The sequence below is a fragment of the Acartia tonsa genome, chromosome 12 (genome assembly GCF_053477335.1).
Source record: "Acartia tonsa isolate MP-2025a chromosome 12, ASM5347733v1, whole genome shotgun sequence".
Taxonomy (NCBI): Eukaryota; Metazoa; Arthropoda; class Copepoda; order Calanoida; family Acartiidae; genus Acartia; species Acartia tonsa.
The window spans coordinates 12,400,236-12,425,239 of NC_137271.1; the positions used below are offsets into that span (position 1 = coordinate 12,400,236).

Below are 25,004 nucleotides of genomic sequence, written 5' to 3' on the forward strand. Positions count from 1 at the left end.
AAAGAATAGAATGGATAAATACAAGTTTTCTAAATATGTTGTAAAATGGCAGTTAAGGGCTTCCTAACAATCATTAATTTTATGATTGGATGGTTAAAACTAGCAGTTAGCAAGATCTTTTGGTTCAAACCGACAGACACATAGACATTCTATCTCTTTTATGTATGAATAATGTTCATATTTCTGTTACTATATTACGGTTTGCTGTGCCCCTAGCCTCTAGGGGCTTTGCCCCAAGAGGCATACTTACATCTTTTATTACCCACGAAGCTAAAATAGCCTAAAACCCCCACAGGACCAGTAGGTATATTCCCTGAAGAGTAGAATCCGATTGGTTCAGTGGTTACCGAGATCTTAGGGAACAGACGGACAGACATCATTCTACTTTGTATCATAGATGATTAAATATGTGAAAGGCAATAATACTCATAATTAAAAGAAAAGTTTTAGAAATCATTTTCCTAAAACAAAATTCCCTCTCCCTGTTTATTCAAAATAACTCTAGAAAATGTTTAATTTGTGTAAAACCTCAATAAATGCTAAAACATGGATAGTTCTCAATTTTACAAAACTTGAAAATTTTACTTAACAAGAACATCCATATTAGCTCTAAAATTAGTCTCTTTTTTAAAAGTCTAAACAAAATTGCATATAAATGTGATTGAAAATATACTTATACACAGTGTACTGTTTAAGGGTATAATTACATTTTTAGAACTTGATTACGGAGATGTTTATCTTATAATATTGTACTGTGTTGTTCAAGAAATCATTATTCTAAACAAAGATATCATACAAAAATGTTGTCAAAAAATGTAAAATAATCTAACTGGACGTACGAAATGTCTGATAACGAATATATAGAGTTGTTACGTTTTCTAAAAAAAGTATCTCTCTGTTACAGGAATCATCTTGCAAAGTATGATGTCAATATGATAATTCTAAATTGGCTAAATTAATGATAAGAGCTAACCATTACGTACGTACGGAAGGACAGACAGACAGACCCTTTTCAATCGAAACTATCAAATATCAGACAGATACTTAGAATTGTAGAGTTTCTTCGCTGCTAAAAATAGATAAATTATACCCTTTTATTCAAGTGCTAAGATTGCAGTAGTAAGTTATTGCACAATTTTTAACCTTGGCAAAATTCGCAAATTCTTTGTCAAATTATGAAGATTATGAAACAAAGGATAAATGTTACTGGGGTGCACTATCATTTCCGCATATTCTCATATTTGCAGAGTTTTTATATTGGCAAGAAGAGCCAAAAATGCAACTGCATTGACATCTGTTTTCTGCATCTGTCATTAAAACAACATTCTTTAGTTGGTCTGTGTTTTTTTTTACAGCCATTTATATAAACATTTTTATCCTATCAGCTAAATAATTTATACAACTCATATGCAAAAACCGCAGTTTCCTAATATTTAGGATATTTCCAACAAGTCAAACCAACAGTCGGCCAGAGTTAGCTATCAGGAACTGTGATAAAAAGTATCAGAAATTCTTTCTACGTGTGTCTGTATATTGAAAATGATCTCACATACCGCTCAACTGGTTTCGTTTTCCTTTACACAGTGAAGCTTTTTTAGATCAGTTTATCGTAGGTTTTTTAAAAAGCTTATGAGAAGATACCTATAACTTTTAAAAAATAAAACCTCAGAGAAAAAACTTTGCTTAAAAACGAAAATGAAAGTGGAGGTTCAGCGGCTAGTTCATTCTGCAAAATAAAAAGACAGACAGAAAGAAGACCTATTACCTTTATACAAGGATAAAAGATGTACTACTTTAAAACCAAGTTTAATAAGTTTCTAAGATTATTCTGTATTCCATTGTGCTGTATTTACACCCGACAAACAGAGGTAGGTCAATATTTTTTTAAAGAGAAAACTATTTTTTTGTAGGTCCCATAAATACTTTACAAAACATTCTTGAATTTCATTTTATAATATTGACTTATCTCTGTCTCCATGGCTAACATAGTTTTTAGTAGGGTTGGGCCGGATATCCGGTCTGGCCGGTTATTCGGTCATTTTAATTAATACCGGATATTAAAACTATCCGGTTACATGATATCCGGCTAATTTTTGACGCAGGGATATCCGGTTATCCGGTCGGATATCCGGTATATTGCCGGATATCGAACGTTTGCCAGATATCAGGCCGGATATCTGGCATTAGAAATCAGCCGGATATCCGGTATCTGGCCAAAAAAGTATCCGGCCCAACCCTAGTTTTTAGTTTGTTTAAAAAGTTTTTTTTCTATTCTCTTACTAAGTTTCTATTTTTTTCTCCCAAAGAAGAGAGGCTTATTTATGACTGTATATAGTTTTAAGTGTTTATACAATTAATCTGTTAAATCATATGAAGAAAATTAACAATTAATTTTCAAAAAAATGTTAATCGCTTAAAGCATATGGTTGGTTCGGTGGTTGTCGGATTTACTTAACTAGACTTGAAACCTGCACTTGACAAAATATCTACTACCCAGGGAGTAAGGGAGGGGACAATGGGCAATTGATTCAATTTTAGAGTTTCTAACTCAATATCTTTAAAGCCAGATATATCTGGAAAATTCCAAAAATTTAGATATAGGAATCTTTATTAGATTTGTATAATAAAAAAATATTAAACACTGAAAGAATAGTTATTTCTCGCATCGTATTATAAACGGCTTTCCGCGGATATAGAATGTACAATTATGAGATTAAAACTAGTTTTTTTAGCCCCGAGGTGACGAAGTTTTTTCGTATGGATGAGAACCGGTTCCTATCCACCGGATTCGAATGAATACGAGAAAAGTATTTAACATTAGGTTATCCTGTCTTATTTTCCTGTGAATAGTCTGTAATTTATCATAAAAGGTAAGACCTTAGTACTGGCAGATTCTTACAAAATAATACCATAATTAGGGTTTGTTTTCATATTTGACAAGGGGTTGATTAGTATGGATAGTTACAGAAGTATCACAGTAGAATTTCTGGTTTATCCCACCCATTCTTAGAAAAAACTATTTTTTTTAAAAACCAAAATAAACTTGTTTTGATTTTTTTTAAATAGTCTGCTAGTATTTGTATTGGTTAGTTCAGTAGGAGTCGTCTGCTTTGGGAATAATTGTTTTAGCGGCATTCTTTGCGCTGGTACCAAAAGTCTTTGAAATTTGCCAAAATAATGAAAGTTGCATGTTTTCTGTTACCCAAAGTCCAAGACTGTCAGAAATATGAATTTTAGATCCATTGTCCCCTCTCTTCCTACCTATCTACTACCATTTCATATAGTATATGCAATCATCATATTTTAACTATTATGATGTTTATCTATCTAAAGGGTTCTATAGCTGGGTTTAAAAAAATGAAAATTCAAAAGGGTTATAAAAACACCATGCATAACTTTATTTAACCAATAATTTTGTTTATATATTTTCCTCTATATAGAAAGAAATAATTGGGGTAAAGTGTCACAATCTTTTTTAATTGCTTGCACACGAATATATTATTCCTGTAACACATTGTATGGCCACCTTTTGTCTAGAGAGATAGAATTGGAACAAGGGATAATCTGCTGCTTAGCATCGTATTACAGACAATTTTCTACGAATAATCATATAATCATAAAAATCATATAATTAATACAAGTTTTGTTAGCCTGGGCCTTAAGCAACTCGGATCTAACAAAAAAAGTTTTAGTAATACAATTTTTCATTTTAATATCCGCAGAACACTGTCTACAATACAATGTGATAAGAACTATTTTTCTTCAGAAGTAGTATCCCTTGTCCCAGGAGGAGATGGTCAAACTAACCTCATAAATTTAACAACATACGAGATAGGGATAAAACATTGTATACAATATTAAAACTTAATGTATCTACATTTTTAATTTTTAGTAGCGTAGCTACATAATAGTGTTTAAAGACATGTCAAATGTAAACATAATGTTGATTATTTTCAATTGATTTTTGTTACTATTGACTTTGATCCTTGCTTCAATATTGTTGTTTTATTCAGACGAGAAACATTATTAGAGTGTGGTTATTCTTTATTTAATTTTTTCATTAACTAAAAAATAAGACATTTTTAGGGTGATTTTTGGACTAATATAAAACAGATAGACAAACATCCTATTATTTCATTAACACTCATTTTACATTATTTGTTAACTATAAAAACTAAGTAACATACCTAAATTACTTCAAATTTTAAAAATCTAAATTCTTAACCAATTTAAAGTAATATATGATTAAATAAATATTAATATTAAATAACTGTAATAATGTATGTGTCTAGGGTTAAATCAAATAACAGGGTCATATCTAAGAAAACAAAAGGGAACAATTCATAAAATTACAATATTGTTTTTACCGTTCTAAATCATCTTCCTTTTCGATATCATCACTGGAAAATTTATATTTTTTACTTGAGATTTATAAGTAGTGTGTAAAAGGTTTTAAAAAATTACATCTAAAAGTAATTAAAATTCTTTAAAGGTAAGAGAAATTTCAAAGTTGAAAAAGGAACCTAGTAATAGTGTCGGACTGATTATGACGTAAAAAAAATTTGCCAATAAGAGGCCATTATTGACCAATGGTAAAATTTATAGTGGCCTCTCATTGGCTAATTTTTTTTACGTCATAATCAGTCCGACACTTTTACTAGGTTCTTGAAAAAGTTTTTAAACCATACATAACAAGTCTTATATTATATGAACAAAAAACACCGCCCCACGCCTCCGCCCCGTTTTATTTCCAGATTAATATAAAAATAAGATAATGGGGGGTAGTTTTTTTCTATTTCTATAACCCTGCAGGGCTACCCTATACCCATTATAGCCTAACCAAACCTAGCCTTAGGTGAAATGCAAACAAGGGAAAACTACACACTACCATTAATTTAAATTTATTTCAAAGATGAGGGGCGGAGGCGGGGTTTTCAGTGCTCGGCAAGAAACTTCAAGGGAAACTACCACACATACCATTTATAGCTTTGTTCTCTGAATAAGATTTTTTACCTGTCCATAATATCTTTCTTTCTACCATCCAGTGACTCGTGCACAGAACTTTCCATTGACCTGTTCCTGCAATAATAAATGTGTAAGAATTGATGTATAACCCAGAAAACTACCTGGCCCAAGTGGTTGGGACCTTTTTTTCTGCAAGCAAATCTTTTTCTGGTGTTTTGAAGCGACTTGGCTCTGTTAATATTTCAGGCGCTATTAGCTGAATTTCTATGTCCCAATTGATAGTCGGACCAGGGTCCAACCCCAGTGGGTACAGAATGTGCCCCCTCAAATATTTTACTTTAATCATGCAACTAAAATTAAAGTTATTAAAATTATGGTGGTTTCACTCAAAGTGCCTTGTCGAGCATAGAATCACCTCCCAGCCCTCAACCCTACTTATCTTTAAATGAATTAGAAATATGAGAATATTTTTGTATGCTGGTTTTTACTTCAGGTCAGGTTATTTTAGGTTGGGGCTCTTCGCTGGGGTTAGGCATAGGAGAAATATTTAACTATATCCCTTCCTTATTGTTTCAAAATAAAAGGAGAGGGGGGTTCTTTGAGGGAATGAACCGAGATCTATGAAATACAATATTAAAGTAATGTAAAATGACAAGTTAGATTGACCTAGTTTTCAAGACAGTAGAAATACCGTAACACCCTCTAAAAGTACATTAAAACCCTGAAATGATCTTATCTAATTTAGAATCTTTTAATTAGAATCGATGAAATTAGCTGTATATAACTAAAAGCTAAAAATTAAAAAGTAAATTTAAAATCTTGAAATGAAAGCAGGATGTACATAATTTAATATATTTGCTCCTACACTTTGCTTTATGTCAGGGAGTGGGGGACATGTGACATTAGAAATGAACTGGTACCCAAAGTTTTATAACCTTGTTATCGTAATCATTGATTTAAAAAAAACTTTGGGTTATTTACTGAACTTTGATTTGGTGCTTCTAAAATTGGAAGTGTTCAAACTTTTTATCTAATACTTGTATTAACTGACAAGGTAATTTTGTTTATAATCAAAGGAGATGAACTCCAAATTATCGCCCATTATCTTATCCCTTAAGATTCCTGCTTTATAGAGGCGTATACAAAATATAAAAAAAGGGTAAATTAGGACAATTAAAACCTAAAGGTGTGGTCAGTTAAATTTTAATTGCCAAATGTGTACACATTTTTCTCGGTGTTTCCTCATCCTATCTCAATATTTACTACTAGATAAAAAAGCTTTAAACTTCAAAAAAAAATCTAAATTGGAAAAATTAATTATATATTTAAAATCTGATTTTTTTTGCAAGTTTGAAAGCTAGTAGGGAATATTGAGATAGGATGAGGAAACACTGAGAAAACTGTGTACACATTCGACAATTCAAATTCAACTGACCGAAGGTGTAAAATTATTTTTATGTTTTTTAGTAGCGAAGCTGCAGAAAAGGTAATTTTGTGCATCCTCATTTGTTATGTACATAAATTCATCGGCCATTGTCTTTTCCCCTTAGATGGCAGGGTACAACACCGTATCACCTAAATGTTGTGTACAAAACCAAAAGTCAAATAAATTGTAACATCTTTTGATTTGAAATAAATAATATTTGTCCTAATAGGCTTGTCAAAAAAAATCATTGTCCTAATATATTATCCTTTTATTCTACTGTATTCCTTTGAATTATAATTCTATGTGCATCTCTCTTAGAATTTCAATATTTGACAGAATTCTTGGATTTTATAAAACAGGGTATTACAATACAATTTCTACTTTTGTTGCCTTGAGACTATTTTGTAATTATGCTATAAGGTTATGTCTTTAGAGATGTTTAATTCAAAGCATCCGTGTTAATCAAGTTGATATATTAAGGCAGGTTATTATATACAATTATTATAACAATGATTATAGAATATATTATAACAGGGGAAAATTTTTGTACATTTTGTTTGCTAAAATGTATATAATTTATTTGTCAGTTTGTTCATTCAGGTGAGGGGATAATGAAGGGTTCGTTATTTTAGCCAGCTACAAGTTTAATTTAATTAGAGTACATTATTATCTAGTGTAAGATTTAAGCAATAATAAATCCATAAATAAAACCCATAGGAGTATCTTATTTTTAGAAAAACTATTTTTCATTTACTTTTCCTTCGGTTAAAATTGTCAATGTCAGCAAGTATATAATGCCAAGGCAATGTTTCTTTTTGTCTGCGGACATGATCTTTTCAAATTTCATTGCACTATCCCTGCTCGTCAACGGATTGGCTGTCTATGTAATGTAAAGTTTTGGATACCCAAGCTTAAGATGTTTGACTTATATGCTGCGAAGTTAAACTTTTCCTTGTCAATATGATGGTTTAGCATAATAAACGATACGGAGAAAAACATTGGTAGTTTTCACCCAGAAAGCGTGCTTTTTAAGGAAGGTTATTATCAGTGCAATTCCGTTCTGACCCTACCTGTATATGCAACCTAGTAGTTGGTATTTCAATATTCTTGAAAGGAAGAAAAGATGAAACAAGATTTGGTTTCTTACATCTTACCCAAGGATCCAAAGGGATAAGACACTAGCCGATAAATTGATGTATATCATAAATGATGATGCACAAAATTACCTCTTCTTTAGATTTAAATTAGTTGTTTAAACGTTTGGACACTTAACTAAATGAACCAACCAATAAAAATTCAATCAAAGTCCCATATGTTGTTAGGGCAACAAATAAGAAAAAGTTACTATGATACTTTGGGATTAGTACACACAAAAAGAAAATCTATATTTGAAAAGCTTTGATTTCAAATTTTCTTTATAAAAGGCTTAGATTGGATTGTAAATACAAGAAAATTAGGATCTAGTGCAGTTCATGATAAATGTTCCTGAAAACGATTATCTACAAAAATCTATGAACTTTAAAGGCTGACAAACAGCTCATCGCCATGCTCGCACACTGTGTTAAGCGCCATAAGAAGGTCTACAAATAAACTAGAATGACCAAGATTCAATAATGCACAGCGAAAGCTTCACTGAAGAAAAGACGCTTAAAAAAAGTCTTATCCGCGCATTTATGTGCACTGCGAGATAATTGTAAATTATTGAATAATGACTATTCCAGATTATTTGTAGGCCTTCTTTTGTCGGTTAAAATTTTTTGCGAGCATAATTAATACATTCCCCAACCCAGTTTTGAACTTAAAAATTACAAGAGAATCTTTTCCTGAAAACAAAGTTTATAAAAGCTTCTTAAAAATCTTGGATAACAATAAGCCAAAACAATTTTCTGTATGATTTCTTTTTACTTATTGATTAGAAAGGATTATTGTTTAGTCAACTATAAACAACAATGTCAGACAGATAAATTATTAATATATAAAGAATAATAGAGGATGGTAATCAAAGCTGAGTTTATGAAAAGGGTTATGAGTTTTCTAGCAGTCTTCCTCAAAGTGTCTTGTCGGACACAGAAACTCCTCCTCCCCATTTTGAAACAATTAAAATTCAGCAATTCTATTATCCTTATAATCCTTTTACTAAAGTAACAGGATGTCTGTGTGTTTGTGTGTTTGTCTGTGTGTTTGTACCAAAGGATCTCGCTAACCGCTAAACCGATCGGGTTCTCCTTAACAGGGTAGCTTCTCATAAGTCCCGGGAAGGTTTAAAACTATTTTGGGGGAGGGTACCACCACCCTCCCAAGAGAAATGACAAAAAAATCGAATTTTTTTAAAATTTAGGGGAGACTTCAACGTCAAATAAAGAGGTATCGTACATAAAAAATTAACTTTAACAAACAAAAACATTTAAAGTGCCACTAGAGGCCTCTAGGGGCGTAGCCGCTAGTCCTTATAAAAGTAACATGATTTGTGTTGTCTGTCTGTTTTTACTGAATGATTTCGCTAACCACTGAACCGATATGATTCTCCTTTACAGTGTAGCTTTTCATAGGGCCTGGAAAGCTTTATATCTATACTGATGGAGATAAATCGATCCTAGAATATTATCTCCCTAAAAATATTCAAACACAAAGGTCAGAAAAATTACCACGAAATATAATTTGATATATGTATATGGAAGACAACTGTATTTATAGAGTAGCTCCAACAATAAAAAAGGACTAACCTTTCCATAAAACTGGCGCTCCATAGTGAGTCCTCCCAGATACTCCTGCAAAATATATTTAGATTAAGATTTTTAAAAATTTTATTTTAAAATTTCAAAGATTTTATTTCTTCATAAATCTAGGACTTCATCAAAAAAACGGTTTTATGCTATTTAAGTGTGCTTGGGGGTTGGGGGGAGGGGCTTGGGAGGCATAAATCAAAGACATTCAACCAGCCCCATTAAATATCATTTAGTAATCCATTTATATATAAATCTCTGTATTCATTTATACTTCTATTCACTCATATATTAATCATTAAGTATCTTTTTTGTTTATTAGTTCATTTATTTACCCATTTATTAAGCCATTCACCTATAGTTTATGTATCAATACACTATTTTTTTCATCAATAATCTATTCATCTATCTATCAATTTATCTATCTATTGAATAATCCATCCATCTATCTATCAAGTTTCATGTGACATATGGATCAAAAAAGCTGAAGAAATCATTTGTATTCTAAGTTGGCAATCTTCATTTTTTAACACCCTACACGATTTAATTGGACCCCCTATTTCACCTCCAATATAAATCCCTCTATTTATCATGGATTTTGATATCTTTTATGCCTTCTTTAAGTTCTACCCCAAAACAAAGGATAACTTGACATATTTTAACCTAACCTAATCAAATCTTTGTAGAGAATGAAAATATTAAATTTCCAATTTCAGATTTTTTAGATATTGCAAACTTTTTTTATCAGATGATAACAGGGAAAGACGGATAGGATGATAAAAGATTAGTTTGCCCACCCCCCCCCCCCCCCCAAATAAAAAATCTGTTTATTTTTCTTTTTATGAATACCATATTCTTTCTTTTTTGATGAAATAATATTATTTTTCCATTTATCTATCCCTATATTTCTGTAAGATGGGCTTTGCTTGCAATCTTTTCCATTATTACTTGCTTTGTCAAGATAATATAAAATATAAATAGGATATACAGTCTTAGAAAACATTTTTTCTTGGCTATTTATACAAAGTTTTGTCCTCTTATTATTTAAAATAAATTGAAGGGGAGGGGGAGTTTTTATTCATTAGGTTAGGTTAATTCTGAAAGGTAGAATTCTTCTTCAGATGAAATATCCCTCATTGAAAAGCAAAATGTAATATAGACAATTCATATTTTATTTTATTACAAGCCATAGACAATATAATGGAGACAATAAAGAGCGTTAAAGATATTTCTTTTATTAGTTCAAGTTAAGCATTAAATTGTCAAAACTTGGTTAAAATCATAAGTTATGAAATAATAGTTCTTAACTCATTAACATTTTAAATTAAAGTAAAAATATCAACTAAAGCCAAATACTCAGTGATAATACAATTGAGAATAAAATGATGTTTTGATAAACAAAATCGTTCATACTGTACATTATATTATTTGTTAAAAAGTTTAGGCACTGCACTGCTAGTTTGTTTATCTCAATCAATATCTAATAAAAGTCCCCAATGTTTTTAAGCCATTAAATGAGAGGAATGTGTTAATAAAACTTTGGGTCATTTCAATTTACAGTTTAATTTCTTCTCCCTACCTGCATGTTACTAAATTTCATGACTAATCATGTAAGGTTAATCTAATTACCTATTTAAAATAGAATGTAATGAGCCGTTTACAGATCTTAAGGGTCAGGCAGTCATAGATGTATAGACATTCTATTTTTTATCTTAGGATATATATATACAATAAAAACATATTTTTTTATGTTTTTTATATTGTCTACTGTAAGTGGTTGTCACTTCATAAAAATGATTTCCTTTCAGTCATAATCGTATATTGAAAAGGTCTTTATTGTTCGAAAACAAAAGATGCCATTATGATGCGTAGCAACTGTTAAATATGCTTTTAATTCAACTGTAATTATTTTTTATTACTATTGTTGTCCTGTAATACAAAAGTTTATGTGTGTCTTTATGAACGCAATATCTTGTAACCGGCTAGACTAAGAATTCCACAATTTTAGGATTCTTCTAGTGCGGGTTTCATTTCTTTTTTCAAATACAAAATACTGAAAAGTGTTTTGAGACTAAGCCCCTAGAGGCCTTGGTATATCCACTAGTTACCTACATGTAACTAAAACAATCAAAAGAAAAGAAAGAAATATGTTTTAAAAAGTTGTTAAAAGTTATTTTCATTTTCAAGAAATTACGAATAACTTTTACTCACAGACAGATGATAGTTAGGTAGAATGTTTCTTCAATCATTCCAAAAAAAGTTTATGTGTTTTTAAATAGATTCTGCTATCAATCTAAATTTAATGGAATGTTTTCAGCAAGATACTAAGGACGATCTTTTTATCATATTTTTTTTTATAGAAAACTGTGTATTGTTTTCTTCTAGGTTTTTGGCTATTTTATAGGGTATGTTAACCCATCCCCCCGACGACCTGAAAATAATATTTTTAATAAAATATTTTCCCTGAATGTATAAACACTCATCCTTAAGTTTTTTCTGCAAAGTTTATAATTGAAAATGCCGTCAGATATTTAGGAAATAAGTTTACAAAAAAAACAAGGATTAGGTACTTGAATAAAAAATCCCAAAAAATCATGAATTCTATTATAGCGAAAATATATGGATTTTTTTAACATCAAAGCAACTTTATGGCAATGTCAAAATGGTAGTCCGTAGGTCAATTATACAGTGTGTTTTTTTTATGAGAACTTTTTTGAAAGCAATTTTACCCCACTTATAATTATCAGAATTTAATGATTAATGGCTTATTTTCTTCGTTTTTTAAGGCAATTAATAGAACATTAAAAAAATATTACAGTTTTTGTTAAAAAAGTACAGTAAAATGTAAAATTCAAAACTTAGATGTCAACATCTAAAAATGGTTATAGCGCATTTTTCTAATGTTCAAATCTTCTACCTTTTGCAAGAATGGCTGCAAAACGCTTCAAAGTTGAGATCTAGAGCTACAGATACATGTACTAGAATGTATCAAAGTTTGCAGGTCATATCTCAACCAGGGAGGGAGTACTGGCCCCCCAAAGTCGACTACTGAAAATCCAATTTTTTTCTTGCAAAGGGTAGAAGATTTGAACATAAGAAAAATGCGCTGAACCCATTTTAGATGTTGACACCTAAGTTTTGAATTTTACATTTTACTGTACTTTTTTAGCAAAAACTGTAATATTTTTTTAATGTTCTATTAATTGCCTTAAAAAACGAAGAAAATAAGCCATTAATCATTAAATTCTGATAACTATAAGTGGAGTAAAATTGCTTTCAAAAATTTTCTCATAAAAAAACACACTGTACATTTATAGAGTCCTATAGGTGCGTAGCCGTTAGTTGTAAACGTTTATAAAGAGAGGGGTAGGTTTCTGGTAAAATCCGTAAAGCTTATGTGTTATAAGTAAAAAACAGTAGTAGAACGATAAAAAATTATGTTAACTTTTTTTAAAAAAATTGTCTATAGTTCTTTTCAAAAAGAAATACACATATTTAGTTAATATTATCGTTTTACTACTATTTTTAAGCCTTAAAACATACACCTTTACGGATTCTAACAGAAACATACACCTCTCTTTGTAATTTATTTATTTTAGTTATAGTGATGTATCTTCCATAAATATATCTCTATAGAAGAACTGCGAAGTAATGAATACACCAAAAATAAACAGGAAATGACAAAAAAGAAAAACAAAATACAGGAAAGTTTGGGGTTAGTGTTCTCTAAGATAAAAAAGTTTAATTCCTTCTTTGTATGAGCTAGAGTAATATCTGGGTATCTGAATATTTTGGCAAAACAAATTATCAAAATTTTTTTTTTATATATTATGTCCAGCCACAATAGTATTGAAGCAGAAAACTACAAAAAAAAAAAGATGGTTACAACATGTGTTTAGAATGTAACAGAACAGGCTTTGTTGTAAAAGTCATATTTGGCTCGACCGGATGAACAGACGAACAATCATCCCTATACCATCACAGATTAAAGCAAAAATAGGCGATTGACTGCCTTTTATAGCTTAAGGTACCAACTATTCCTGAAATCTGAAATCCAACTCATACACACACAGACAAACATACAACTACTTTCGTACATAGAATTTATTTACCTCTCCATAATATTTTCTCCATGTTCCTGTATTCTGTATAATCTTTCTCCAAACTCAACCTAGACAAAAAAATATTTTTGCAATAAAAAAACTTACAATATACTAAAACAGTCAATGAACACTTTGATTGAATCAACTTTATCTGTAAGTTCTAGGAAATGCCTTAAAATAGGTCGAAGCATACCCCCTACTATATGCATTAGTATTACTGGACATAACAACAGTAGGTGCTATTTTTAACTTCTTCAGTATGAAATGGTTTGGTTCAAATTGGAACCTGAAACCTCACAAAATGCAAGCCGGCACGACATCATATTTTGACACAGTGGTTTATATAATTAGTAAGGTAAAGAAAGGTATTTTAGTAATTCCTTGACCTTAAAACAGGTACAATTCATTAAGTTAAACCTAATTACATTTGATTTTCATATCAACGTTTTGTTTGGTCTTTGACACTTAATTAATATTCAAGGCTAAACAATTTAACACTGAAAAAATAATTATAGTAGCCAACAATTAATAATGAATATTTCCATTACTATTGTTTATTTATTCATATGGTAAATTATAGAAAGAAGCAATAATTTATACTTCAAGTAAAGAAGGAGGATATCCCCCCCCCCCTTTTTCAGTTTAAGTTTCAAACAGAAAAAAAAATATTTTTTTCTATGGGTGATTTCTTTTTGGAGGGTTGTGATACCCTCCCCACAAATTTCCCAGGACCCATGAGAAGTTAAAATGTAAAGGAGAACCATATCAGTTCACCGGTTACCGAGATCCTTCGTTACAGACATACATTATATAAATATTTATATTTACCACACCTCTAAAATTCAATTTAATCAAATATTCTAAGATAAATAATTATTTAAATGTACACATTTTAAAAGCGAAGCTTTTCTATAATTAGGGTCGGTCCGTACGTCCATTACGGTTAACTCTTTTTGTTAATTTAAACAGTTTAGAATAGTCCTATCGATTTCAAACTTTGCATGCTGATTAATATAAAAGCGCAGCAGTTCTATAATTGTTACCAGAAAGTCCGTACGTCCATTTAAAAAAAGTTGATTTTTTACTTTGTTGACAATAAATTTATGTTCGTTAAAATTATTCTATTCATCTGATTTTTGGAAAACTGATTCCTGTTACAACAAAAATGTCCTTGACAGTATCATGTATTTAAACAGCTTTGCAACAAAATCACTTACAATTTTGAATAGACTTATGCATAAATATTCTGCTTATTCGGTTATGACACTTTTATTTCAGAGATTCGCTTTTATGGATGTTATCAACATTGTTCTACAAGAAATTAAATTCTAATAATAAAGATGATTATCTAAATAATTATTTATGAAGATACCTTGTACATTTAGTTTATGCAAAATTAATATGTTCATTTACTTAATTTTAAAATATAAGCAATATATATAAAACGTCTAGATACCCAATTACTTAATTGAACCAATAGGGACAAAATCTAGTAACAATCTGACCATTTCATTAATTAGAAAGTGTTCAAACTTTATTTAATTCATAAAATAAATAAGATTTGAATAATTCAACTTCTTTTAAAATATCCTCCAATGACTTTAAGTGAAAATAACAAACTTTAAGTCTATTAAACCAAGAAAGAAACTCATATATAGAGAGAAGATTTAATTTCTTTGATGTTTTTTTATTTATCTAATTAACATACATCAATTTATGTTTATTTTAAAATCAATTATCGAATTAATATTACAGAATATATGTTTATAGATAGTACAGAAGGGATTTTTTTTCTGAAACTAAATATCTTTTTTCTTGGACTTTTACTAAAATATCATAAAACGAAAAATACGAGGGAACAAACAATTATTTAAAGGAATGGACAAAAATTCAATGTAAATTTGTTGTAAAAAAGGAGAATTTTATGATATACTTTTTAAGGACAAGTATATTTCAGATGATGTCAAATTATTTTGTAATTAATATTCCAAGTAAAAGTTCACATAGCTTTAACCCTTAACGGTAAAAAAGGGCCTAAAAACAAAGGTTGTTAATATGAATGGGTGAAGGAAGTAAAAATCGATTTTGTTTCACTTATAGTCGGGAATTAATTATGAAACAGAGAACATGCACAAAAAATTAGCCCTCTAGCTCTAATAGGTGCTGATAAAATAGGGGGGCTCCCCCCCCAACCCCCGACCGAAAACGGTGCGGTAAGGGGCCCGACTGTTAAGTGTTAAAATACCAACAAACATGCATGAAATGTACATAGGGACTTCATTGTACAATAATGTACCAAATTTGAAATCATTTGGACAATTCTAACTGACCAAAAATAACGAAAAGCGCTCTTACAGACATACCCAAATCATAGAAAAAGTCCCCCTGAAAAAGCATTTTACCTTTTCTAGGAAAGACTTGTTTTCTTCAGCTGGTGTGATTGCGTGTGCCAGTCTAAAATTAAATTATAATTATCTATTATATACCTCAAAGTGCCTAGTCGAGCACATACCCCCCCCCCCCTTACTTTAAAATAAAAAAATTAAAAAAGGGAATTTATTTTTTTGTTTATTTGTTTATTACTTGTTTTAAGCACCACAGATATAGGCCCCCTAGGGTTATGCCCCTCCCCCCCCCCTCCCTAAGAGGCTAAACATCTATGACCATAAGTATAAGAGCAAAGAAAATATTGTTTTCAAAAATCCCCCCCAAATTATTTTTTTTATTTACCTCTTGGGGTAAAGCCCCTCGAGGCTGGGGGTGAAACCGCTAGTATAATATAAAGCAGTAAGGTTTTTTTGTGTAAGGCTAAATATCTGTGATAATGCTGGTACGAATTGGTTGCATTTTATATTGTATATATAGTAAAAAAAAATATAAATGTCTTAGGTTAGGTTTAGTCTATTTATTTCACCTCTCCCGCCCTCTCCTAGAGGCTAGGGGAGAAGCAACTAGCATGTATATAGCTGAATCGTTAAACAAGTAATAATTAAGTTTCAAAATTGAAAACTACTTGAAATGTCTGACAGAGAACTTAACAACAATACAGGTTAATTTTGCACTTTCCCTCATAATGCCTGGGAAGCATAGAAAACCCTCCTCTCTCATTCTTAAATAAATTGAAAATAACATTGAAGAGGGGGGGGGGGGATTTCCTTATGCCAAACCCCTCCAGGAAAGCCAAATCCTGCGGAGTCTATAGCAGCGGTGCCCATAAGCTGCAGGACCACCCAATATAACCTAACCTAACAATGCCCAAACTAACAATTAAACGCGGAAAAACTCCACTCCCTACTTACTTTCAGTTTATCTTACTTAATTTTTAATTTTAAAAATGGGATGGTTTTCTAAGCTCGACTAGGGACTTTGATTAAATTTTATCTACGATCCTTTCTCCGCCCCCCCCCCCCCCTCCCCACCTACAATATTCACCAGCTACATTATCAGAATTTCGGGATTAAAAGTTGGGGGAATTATACATTTCATATGGAAAAGGTTTTGTAGTTTTATTTCGTTGCGAAAACCTGACTGATATGATAACAATTAGGGATCTTAAGGGATAAGACAATGGATCATAAATTGATTACGTACATCCTCAACCAGTTGGTTGGATGCTGCTAGTTTTGTCCAAACAATCTTGATTTTGGTCCGTTGGATACCAGTATAAAATAAAGTTCATTATCCTCCTACTCCATGTAAAGCAATGATACGGATATAAAATACATGGATACATTGGCAATAGTCAATTTTGGTTTCTAATATGGACCCCATTTATTGGTCAGTTAGTTTATCTAGTAGGAGGGGAATGGATAAAGGGGATTGATAGGGGTATCGTTTGTTTAGCCAGCTGCAAGCATCCCTTTATTTTAGTACATGATATTCTGGTGCAAAATCCAAGTAATATTATATCGAATAGCAATGCATATCTGTGAATAAGTTTCAAGTGCTTACATCAAATGCTACTCCGAGGTCAAAGTGACTCAAATAATCCAACAAATTCCAGGGAGGTAGGGGACATTGGACCCAAAGATATTAAAGAAAAGCCCCCTAATTAGTTATCTAAAAAGGTTGGGTACATAATTGAATTTCATGGGTTAATTTAAGGCTAGCAGTGTCCCAAAATTTCAACCAATAACATTTATTACTAGAGTAGTTTTGTTTATTATCATTGCAGGTGAACATCAATTTACCGTCCATTGTCTTAACCCTTAAGATCCCTGACCAAATTCCCAAGGCTAAGGATACAGGGATGAGTCAATGAAGCATTATTTTATCTTTCGTCATATCAATAATTTAAAGCTCTGCCTTTGGTAGTAGAATGGATTTATCCTCAATTGTTTAAGTTACAATAAAAAAAAATCTAGCAAAAAGCTTATTATTTTCTCCATAATAATAGAAAATGTCTGTAATATAAAATCTCTTAAATTGCTGGTTTTGGGTAAAACTTTTAAAAAGATGGCAACAATTTAAATTACGGAAATATGTAAAGCTAGATTCATGCCATTTTTGGTTCTATTGTAAGATACATCTATATTCAAAACTTCCCATTTTCTGTTGTAATGTAGTTACACTTTTGTGTTTTGTAAGCCACAACCTTTTATTATGCAGATAAAAAAATATATTTGCCAATTATTTTATTAGCAGTCATAAACAAATAAAATAATATTTTTACATTTCATATTATAATCAAATGAATTTCTGCCATGAAAGTATTTTTATTGGAAATTATTAAGTTAAAGATGTTTCAACCAACTTTGAAGAAAATATATGTATAAAAATTCATGGAAGGACAAACAGACGAAATGAATTATAGAGAAGATGTTCAGTTGATAAATATGCATGAAAAAATGTCTTTTTATGCATGACCGACAGAATGACATGACGGTCAAAGTAAAATATATAATTGATTATTCATACAGGTGATCTTCATCAAAAATCTTCGAAGTCTATCTTCAATAGCAGATGAGAAAATCACATTTCCCCCAAAGCGTCACTTAAATTGATGAAGAAGGAATGTAAGACTAAAAGTCTATCAACCCAAGCATTACAGACAGACAGCCAGATTGAAAGACAATAACACTTACAGAGTAGATTCAATGCTAAAAACTTACACATAAGAATGGCTGGGTGCGGATGAGCTTGTGTGCTTGGGAAGAAATGAATTGAACAACGGCTGAATATCATCCACATATTCATAGTCCATTTTAATTTTTCTGAAAATATTATAATTAGAAAAAGTAAAAGGATGTCTTTTTGTCTGTAAATAGAAGTTTCGTACAGATCCGAGGAAATTTTATTAGTGTATTTTTGTGGGGGGTAAACTGCATCTTCCCAAGAGATATCGCCCCCACACAAAAATATGTCTAAATATTAATTTAAAGTGGAGGGATAAGATCTTTTATGTACTTATTATTTTTTTTCATTAAACCTTTTATTTAGCCACTAATAGGTTTAATGCTATTTTTCTGATTTTAAAAATTCTTAGAAGACAAGAGTTTTATTTGCTATAAAATTGTCATCTCTATTAAAAATTTAATGTTAAACCTTTATATTTTGTGAAAGATGAAAGTGATTTGTGTGTAAACATAGGATTAGTTTCACAAATAGGGACTCACATTTAGGCTAAAGATTTAAGATAAAAATAATGTATAATTGAAGCAACTCTATAATCAGGTCCTAAAAATGTAAGTATATCCATAAACATTATCCTGTATCAAGCAGTTTTTCAACAAATTTACTTACAATTTTGCTTCGACTCTTATACATTTATATTCTGATTATAATGTTCTGACACTATATAAGTGTTAATGTCCGTTTGTACTACCGTTGCAGTGCATTGCTTTTATGGATGTTGTCATCCTTGTTTATCTAAAACTGACAACTAATTGTTTGGCTTTACATTTTCTATAATACCAAGTAGAACAATGTCTTTCTGTCTGAAGCTATTTAGTTTAGAGCTCATTTTGTTTATTCATTGCAATCCATGAACATTGAGATAGCCACATGGCAGTTTGTGCATTCAACAGACAGACAGTCATAATTTAAAATATAGCTGTGCTATTAAAAACAAAGATGACAACATCCAAAAGTAGTTAAGCACAAAAAAATCAATAGTGAACACACGCGCAGGCAAAGGTAATCATAAAGGAGTGTATTGTGGTCATAAAAATGGATGACAAAATATGAAATAAGAATAAAAGATGTCTCTTTTAGCATGACCGACTATTTTAAATAGCAGCTGAGATATTTCCCCCCAAGCGTTACCTGCGGACTGATGAACAGAAAAATTAAATTATAAAGTAGATGTGCTACTAAAAAAGAGAAACAAGTGTGAGAAAAATGTGTAAAAGTATAATAAAGTAAATCTAAATTAATATACCTTGTTAAAAAGTTGATTAAAACTTTAATTTTTCTCAACAAGTCTATTAAATGTTGAGCAACATTTCTTTAACAAGAAAAAATATATGTCCATATAGCCTAGCTCAAATAAAAAAAATACTAGGGTTGGCAATCCTGAATCCGGATGCGGGATCCGGAATCCGGAATCCGCCCAATTTTTGGGCCAATTTTGGAATCCGGATCCGGAATCCATTTTTTAATAGAGTATTCCGGATTCTGAATTGGTAGGCTAAAATTAGCGTCTTGAGTTTTTTCTTTCAACTTCCCCTTTTTGAAGGCAAAGATTATCATCATTATATTTATTATCTTTTAAAATCTGGTTCAATTTTCGGAAGTGAATTATAGAAAAAACCAAAAACATTAATTTTTAGGACATATGTAGCACTTAAATTTTTAAATTTAAAAACAAACTTTTAAAATATTGCTAGAATCCGAGATCCGAATCCGGAATCCGTAATAAAACAATCTTAAAATATTATCAAAATCCAACTTTTTTCTTAATTCTATTTGTATGTTTAAATTACATAAGCTTTTGTGATTATTTGATGAATTTATTGTGCATATTTATTTGTTTAATGATAAGAGAAATATATAATTTATTTTTCTATATATATATACTAGCGGCTTCGCCCCTAGCCTCTAGGGGCTTTGCCCTAAGAGGTAATTAAAAAAATGTAGTGCATGTGGTGGATCTTTATCTTCATCATACTATAATTATACATCATAAAAAAAAAAAAAATTGGATCCTCATCTTCTTCATACTATATTATTATACTTCATCAAAAAAAAGAAAAAAAAAGAAGAAAAAAGAAAATGAGGGTGAAATTTTCATTTTTTGGGGGGTTGGGGGTGTCCCACCCCCTAAGAAAATAGCTTAAAACCACCACAGGACCAATAGGTATATACCCTGAAGAGTAAAATCCGATCGGTTCAGTGGTTACCGAGATCTTAAGCTTCAGACGGACGGACAGACAGACATCAAGCTACTTTGTATTATATATTTTCGGTGATATATGTATTTCCTTTTTAGTAGACTGTCAGACAAACGTACCAAGTCGTATATGTATAACTAGATGGTTTAAGGATTCAGCTGTGTATCTTAAAATGGAGCTACGAAAATCCATTTTCCATAAAAAACGTTTCAGATGGAAAATGGACAGACATTTGAAAGTTCTAGAGTTGCATCGTTGCAACAAACACACACAAATTTAAAATCAATATTTGACATTTAAAACAAATAATTATAAAGTCCTATACTAAATTCTATATCAATTTACCAGATTAAATTTTTTGATAATCAAATTTGAGTATAATATAAATAAAAAAGGCAATTTTGCTTTAAACTTTTCCACCATTTTGAGAAAGAAAAAATTAAGTCACATTATGCGTTTTCTTTTCTCTATTTTCATCGATGGTACCTTTACCCTCCCAAGACAAAGTCCCTAGAATGCCTCTTGAGGCGTAGCCGCTAGTAAATATAAAATATATTCTTTATAAATAACCATCAGACAAAACAACATTAAGTATACAGAATGTATAGACAAATTGATAAAGAATGGAGACTTTATAATATGCAGAAAAAAGAAGATTACTAAAAAAAACTTAACAATGGAATTATTCAAAATGAAACAATAGTTATTTATCGCATCATATTGTAGACAGCTTTCCGCAGACATTGAAAATTATTAGACGAAAAATTGTCTGTAATATGATTTTTCAATATGGTTGAGAACCAGTTCTAATCCAGCGGATAATTACCGGTTTCAAAGCAATACTGGAATATTTCTTCCTGCCCTAAATACATACAAACACAAAAAATAATAATGAATATAAAAAAAACTACTTATGTTCAAGTAAGCCTGAGTAATGGATTGATGGATGTATCCTAGACCACTTAGATTTTCTTTTTTTGTAGCAAAGCTACTCTATAATTATAAATATTCAACTGTGCATACATCCGTCCGTTTCTTTCCCTGAGTAGGGAAAGGGTGAAGTATCCACCCTTTTGAAAATAGCTTAAAACCTAACCTATTACATCTATTTCTACATTAATAATAAATGGTTTTAAAACATTAAATGAAAGAAAAAGTTTGTCTTGTTTTTGATTTTGAAAGTATAAAATTAAATTTTATTGGTTTCGTTAGGTTAGGTAAATGTTAATGTTGGTCCGCCGGATTAGAGCCCCCTGCAAGGGCTAGAAATAGAAAAAAAGCAACTCTGAAAATACGACAAAACCCGCTACTTCGTTTACTTTCCAATGTTTCATTAAACCATCAACTGTTTTGTCAAAGTCGCAATTGTATTTTTATCACATTGTATCTTTTTATGAAAAATGTAACTTTTCCGAAAATTAACAAAAGATAAATTTGGTAACTAACTAAAATATAGGATAAGTAAAAAAACCACACACATATGATAACTGCACAAAAAAAAAACTGTTGGTTTCACTAAAAAACAGCTGATTTTAGAATATCCCTACCCCGCCCTTACTCACTCAAATATACAATGTAATAGTCATTTCTAAGATCTTAATTAGCATTAATATGACAGTAAAGAATAAGAACTTAGTTATCTGTATGTATACTGTGATATTACTGTTTAAAGAACCTCCGTTTTACACAGAGAAAGTACATTATATATACCAAGAGTATACTATACCAATATAATATTAATATTAACTAATTTTGTAACATCACGCAACCTCCTCTCGGCTCAGCCTCTATCCTCTAACTAAAGCAAAATATTGGTTCCCCCACTTCCCTTAACTTCCTCCCTCTCCTCTCCATTCCATTTTTGTTCCCTTTTTCATCCTTATCTATAACTAAATTGGGGGGGGGGGGGGGGTTAAAAGAGCCCACAGTACTAAACGGGAAGTGGAACTTATAATTCAACCTCGAATAGGGATATTTTGTAATACAGCAAATTTTAAAATAGCCAATGCCTTTTGGAGAGTCGGCTATGATAAGATATAGTATCTTTATATTGTACATTAAACAGTAAATTTTCATATATTTATACAGTTCAGCGATTGAAACGGACAAACAGACCTCTTTTAGAAGTAGCTGCTTTACTTAAAACTATTTTGATAGTTTTTAAAAAACACTCTAAAAGAGTATTTCTTTGAAAATGATCAAATTATTTTTTACATATATGTAATCGTATGAGAGGTTTTCATTTATATTTATTTATGAAAATATGAAAATTAATATTGAATTTCTGTAATTTAACCAATATTAAAATATTTTTGCTGTAAATACAATTTTAATATCTCCCAATTTCGTATGAACGCCTTTATTGGTATAACTCTTTTTACGTCCCTTTGGGCGAGTAATTATTTTTTGCAACAGTTTTTTAGTAGCGCAGCTACTCCATACCAAAAGTCTGTACATAAGTACAACAAAGGCATATAATTTTGTCATCCCCCCTTCAAACACTATAAAAACTATTCTAGAGTTTTTTGTCCGATTATAAGGTTTTAATGCAAAGGGCTAATGGCTGACATAATATTGACTTACTTCAAAAATATATTAATATTTTGATTATATTTATGACCACAAAAAGCCGTCATTATTTATAGTTTGGATTACTGTGATTTTTAATAAGCCAATAAATTAATGTACATCCCATTCCCCATTAACCCGTAACGGTCGGGGGAAGGGGGGGGGGGGTTCTATCTTATTTTCTGTGTGTAAAAGATAAAGAGCCCAAACTGTGTAACTTTTTAAGTATGGGTATGGATATTTCTAATGTAAAATTTACATAAAGATAACATTTACTGCAAAAGAATTTTTCTTCTAGCTTCAAAAATAAGAAAATTACAGCCGTTTGAAATTTTTAAGTAAAAAAAAGACCTAAAAACAAAGGTTGTTAAATTAAAGGCTAAAGGAAGCGAAAATTGACTTAGACTTATAAAAGGTCGGAAATTCATTATCAAACAGGGGACTTGCACAAAAAAATGTAGCCCTCTAGCTCTAATAGGAAATGAGATAATAGGGGGGGGGGGGGGGCGTTCAACGGCCGATTAAGGTGCGGCAAGGAAGGGGCCCGACTGTAAAGGGTTAATGATAAACATACTTCTGTAGATTAAGACTATTGGTTGAAATGATTAGTTACTACAAGATTGAACCAAGGACGACCGTCCAAACAGAGGTAGGGGATATTTGAGTGTCCCCCCCCCCCCCCCCCCAATAAACTTTTCTCAATTTTAAGAATAAAATATTCACCCCTCCCCCGAAAACAAGCTTGAACGTCCTTGGAATAATTGTCCTAGTTCAAAGTTTGATATCAAATAATCATGCACATTTATATTATTATGTTTAGTTTAGATAAGTAAGTCACAATGCGTCAGAAGAGTTCTTTGAATTCATATCCAGAAAAGTAAGGATAGGGAAATGGGCAATGGGCAAGTTTAGAGTTCTAGCTTAATACTCTTAAAAACCAGATATATTCAGAGAATTTGGCTAGGGCGATTAAAGAAAAATATTTGACCATTGACTCTTAACGGTTAGGGGGAGGGGGAAGGTATTAACGCCCTTACCCAGTATACACCACTTTAATTTTTAATTATTAGGATCGGTCCTATCATCCAAACGTATAGCTCTTTTTGAAATAATGATTAATAAGACAACAAGGTCCAATATTGTAAGCGAAGCATCTCTATAGAACCAAATCCTAAAAATTAAAGTATGGTCTTATAGAGTATCCATTTTTTACGCAATTCGCAACATATTTATTTTGACTCATAAATTAGTGGTCTGCTTATTAAGTTCTGACACTCTATAAGAGTTAGTCTTCGTTTATCCTTTCTTAAAGCTTAGCTTTCATGGATGTTGTCATACTTGTTATTTTAATAAATGTTTTGCTTAAGTTGTTGAGAAGCTGCGACCCAGAGGGCTTATGTATTGTAATAATATCTTATCAAATTTAAGATTGGTAAACGTGGGATGGGTCATGCTTGTGTTGTGTTAATGCCAGGGGGGTTGTACGTACATTCAACTGTAAATCTTACTTAAACTGTACCTAGACTTTTTAAAAACGTCTCTTCATTCGATGGCTTCAAAACTTTCAGTCACTTGATATATCTTGTTAGGTTGGTTTAAGACTTTAGGCGGGGTTATTTTGCTATTTATCATTGGTGATGTATATTATTTATATACTTTTTCCTATCCCTTAAGATCCCTGATTATAGTACATAACGTTTTAACTCGAAGTAGCGTAGATAAAAATGGGATGCATAGAGTTTAAAAGAGCACTCTTTGACCAAATATTTGGCTCCCATCCTCTAATACTTAAGAGTTATTTATTGCATCGTATCATAGGCAGCTTTTTGAGGTGAGGATATTAAAATCAAGCCCCAAAGGTCAGTAGTCCCGGGCTAACAAAATAAAA

The 25,004-nt window shown here is 31.1% G+C and overlaps 1 protein-coding gene across 3 annotated transcripts in view; it reads right to left on the minus strand.

Annotated features, from left to right (window-relative positions):
* The window catches only part of Aplip1 (JNK-interacting protein Aplip1), an 80,214-nt gene extending 61,788 nt beyond the window's left edge, over positions 1-18,426 (minus strand). For 2 of the 3 annotated variants that reach the window (XM_080180315.1, XM_080180314.1), the window contains exons 1-6: positions 18,329-18,426; positions 15,620-15,671; positions 13,227-13,285; positions 9,115-9,159; positions 5,014-5,079; positions 4,368-4,400 (exon numbers count right to left, since the gene is read on the minus strand). In XM_080180315.1, coding sequence (XP_080036441.1) covers positions 4,368-4,400; positions 5,014-5,079; positions 9,115-9,159; positions 13,227-13,285; positions 15,620-15,671; positions 18,329-18,420 — 347 coding nt within the window. In that variant the 5' untranslated portion in view covers positions 18,421-18,426. The remainder of the gene's footprint in view (positions 1-4,367; positions 4,401-5,013; positions 5,080-9,114; positions 9,160-13,226; positions 13,286-15,619; positions 15,672-18,328) is intronic. The other variant, XM_080180316.1, reaches the window with a different exon arrangement.
* Between the last annotated feature and the right edge of the window lie 6,578 nt (positions 18,427-25,004).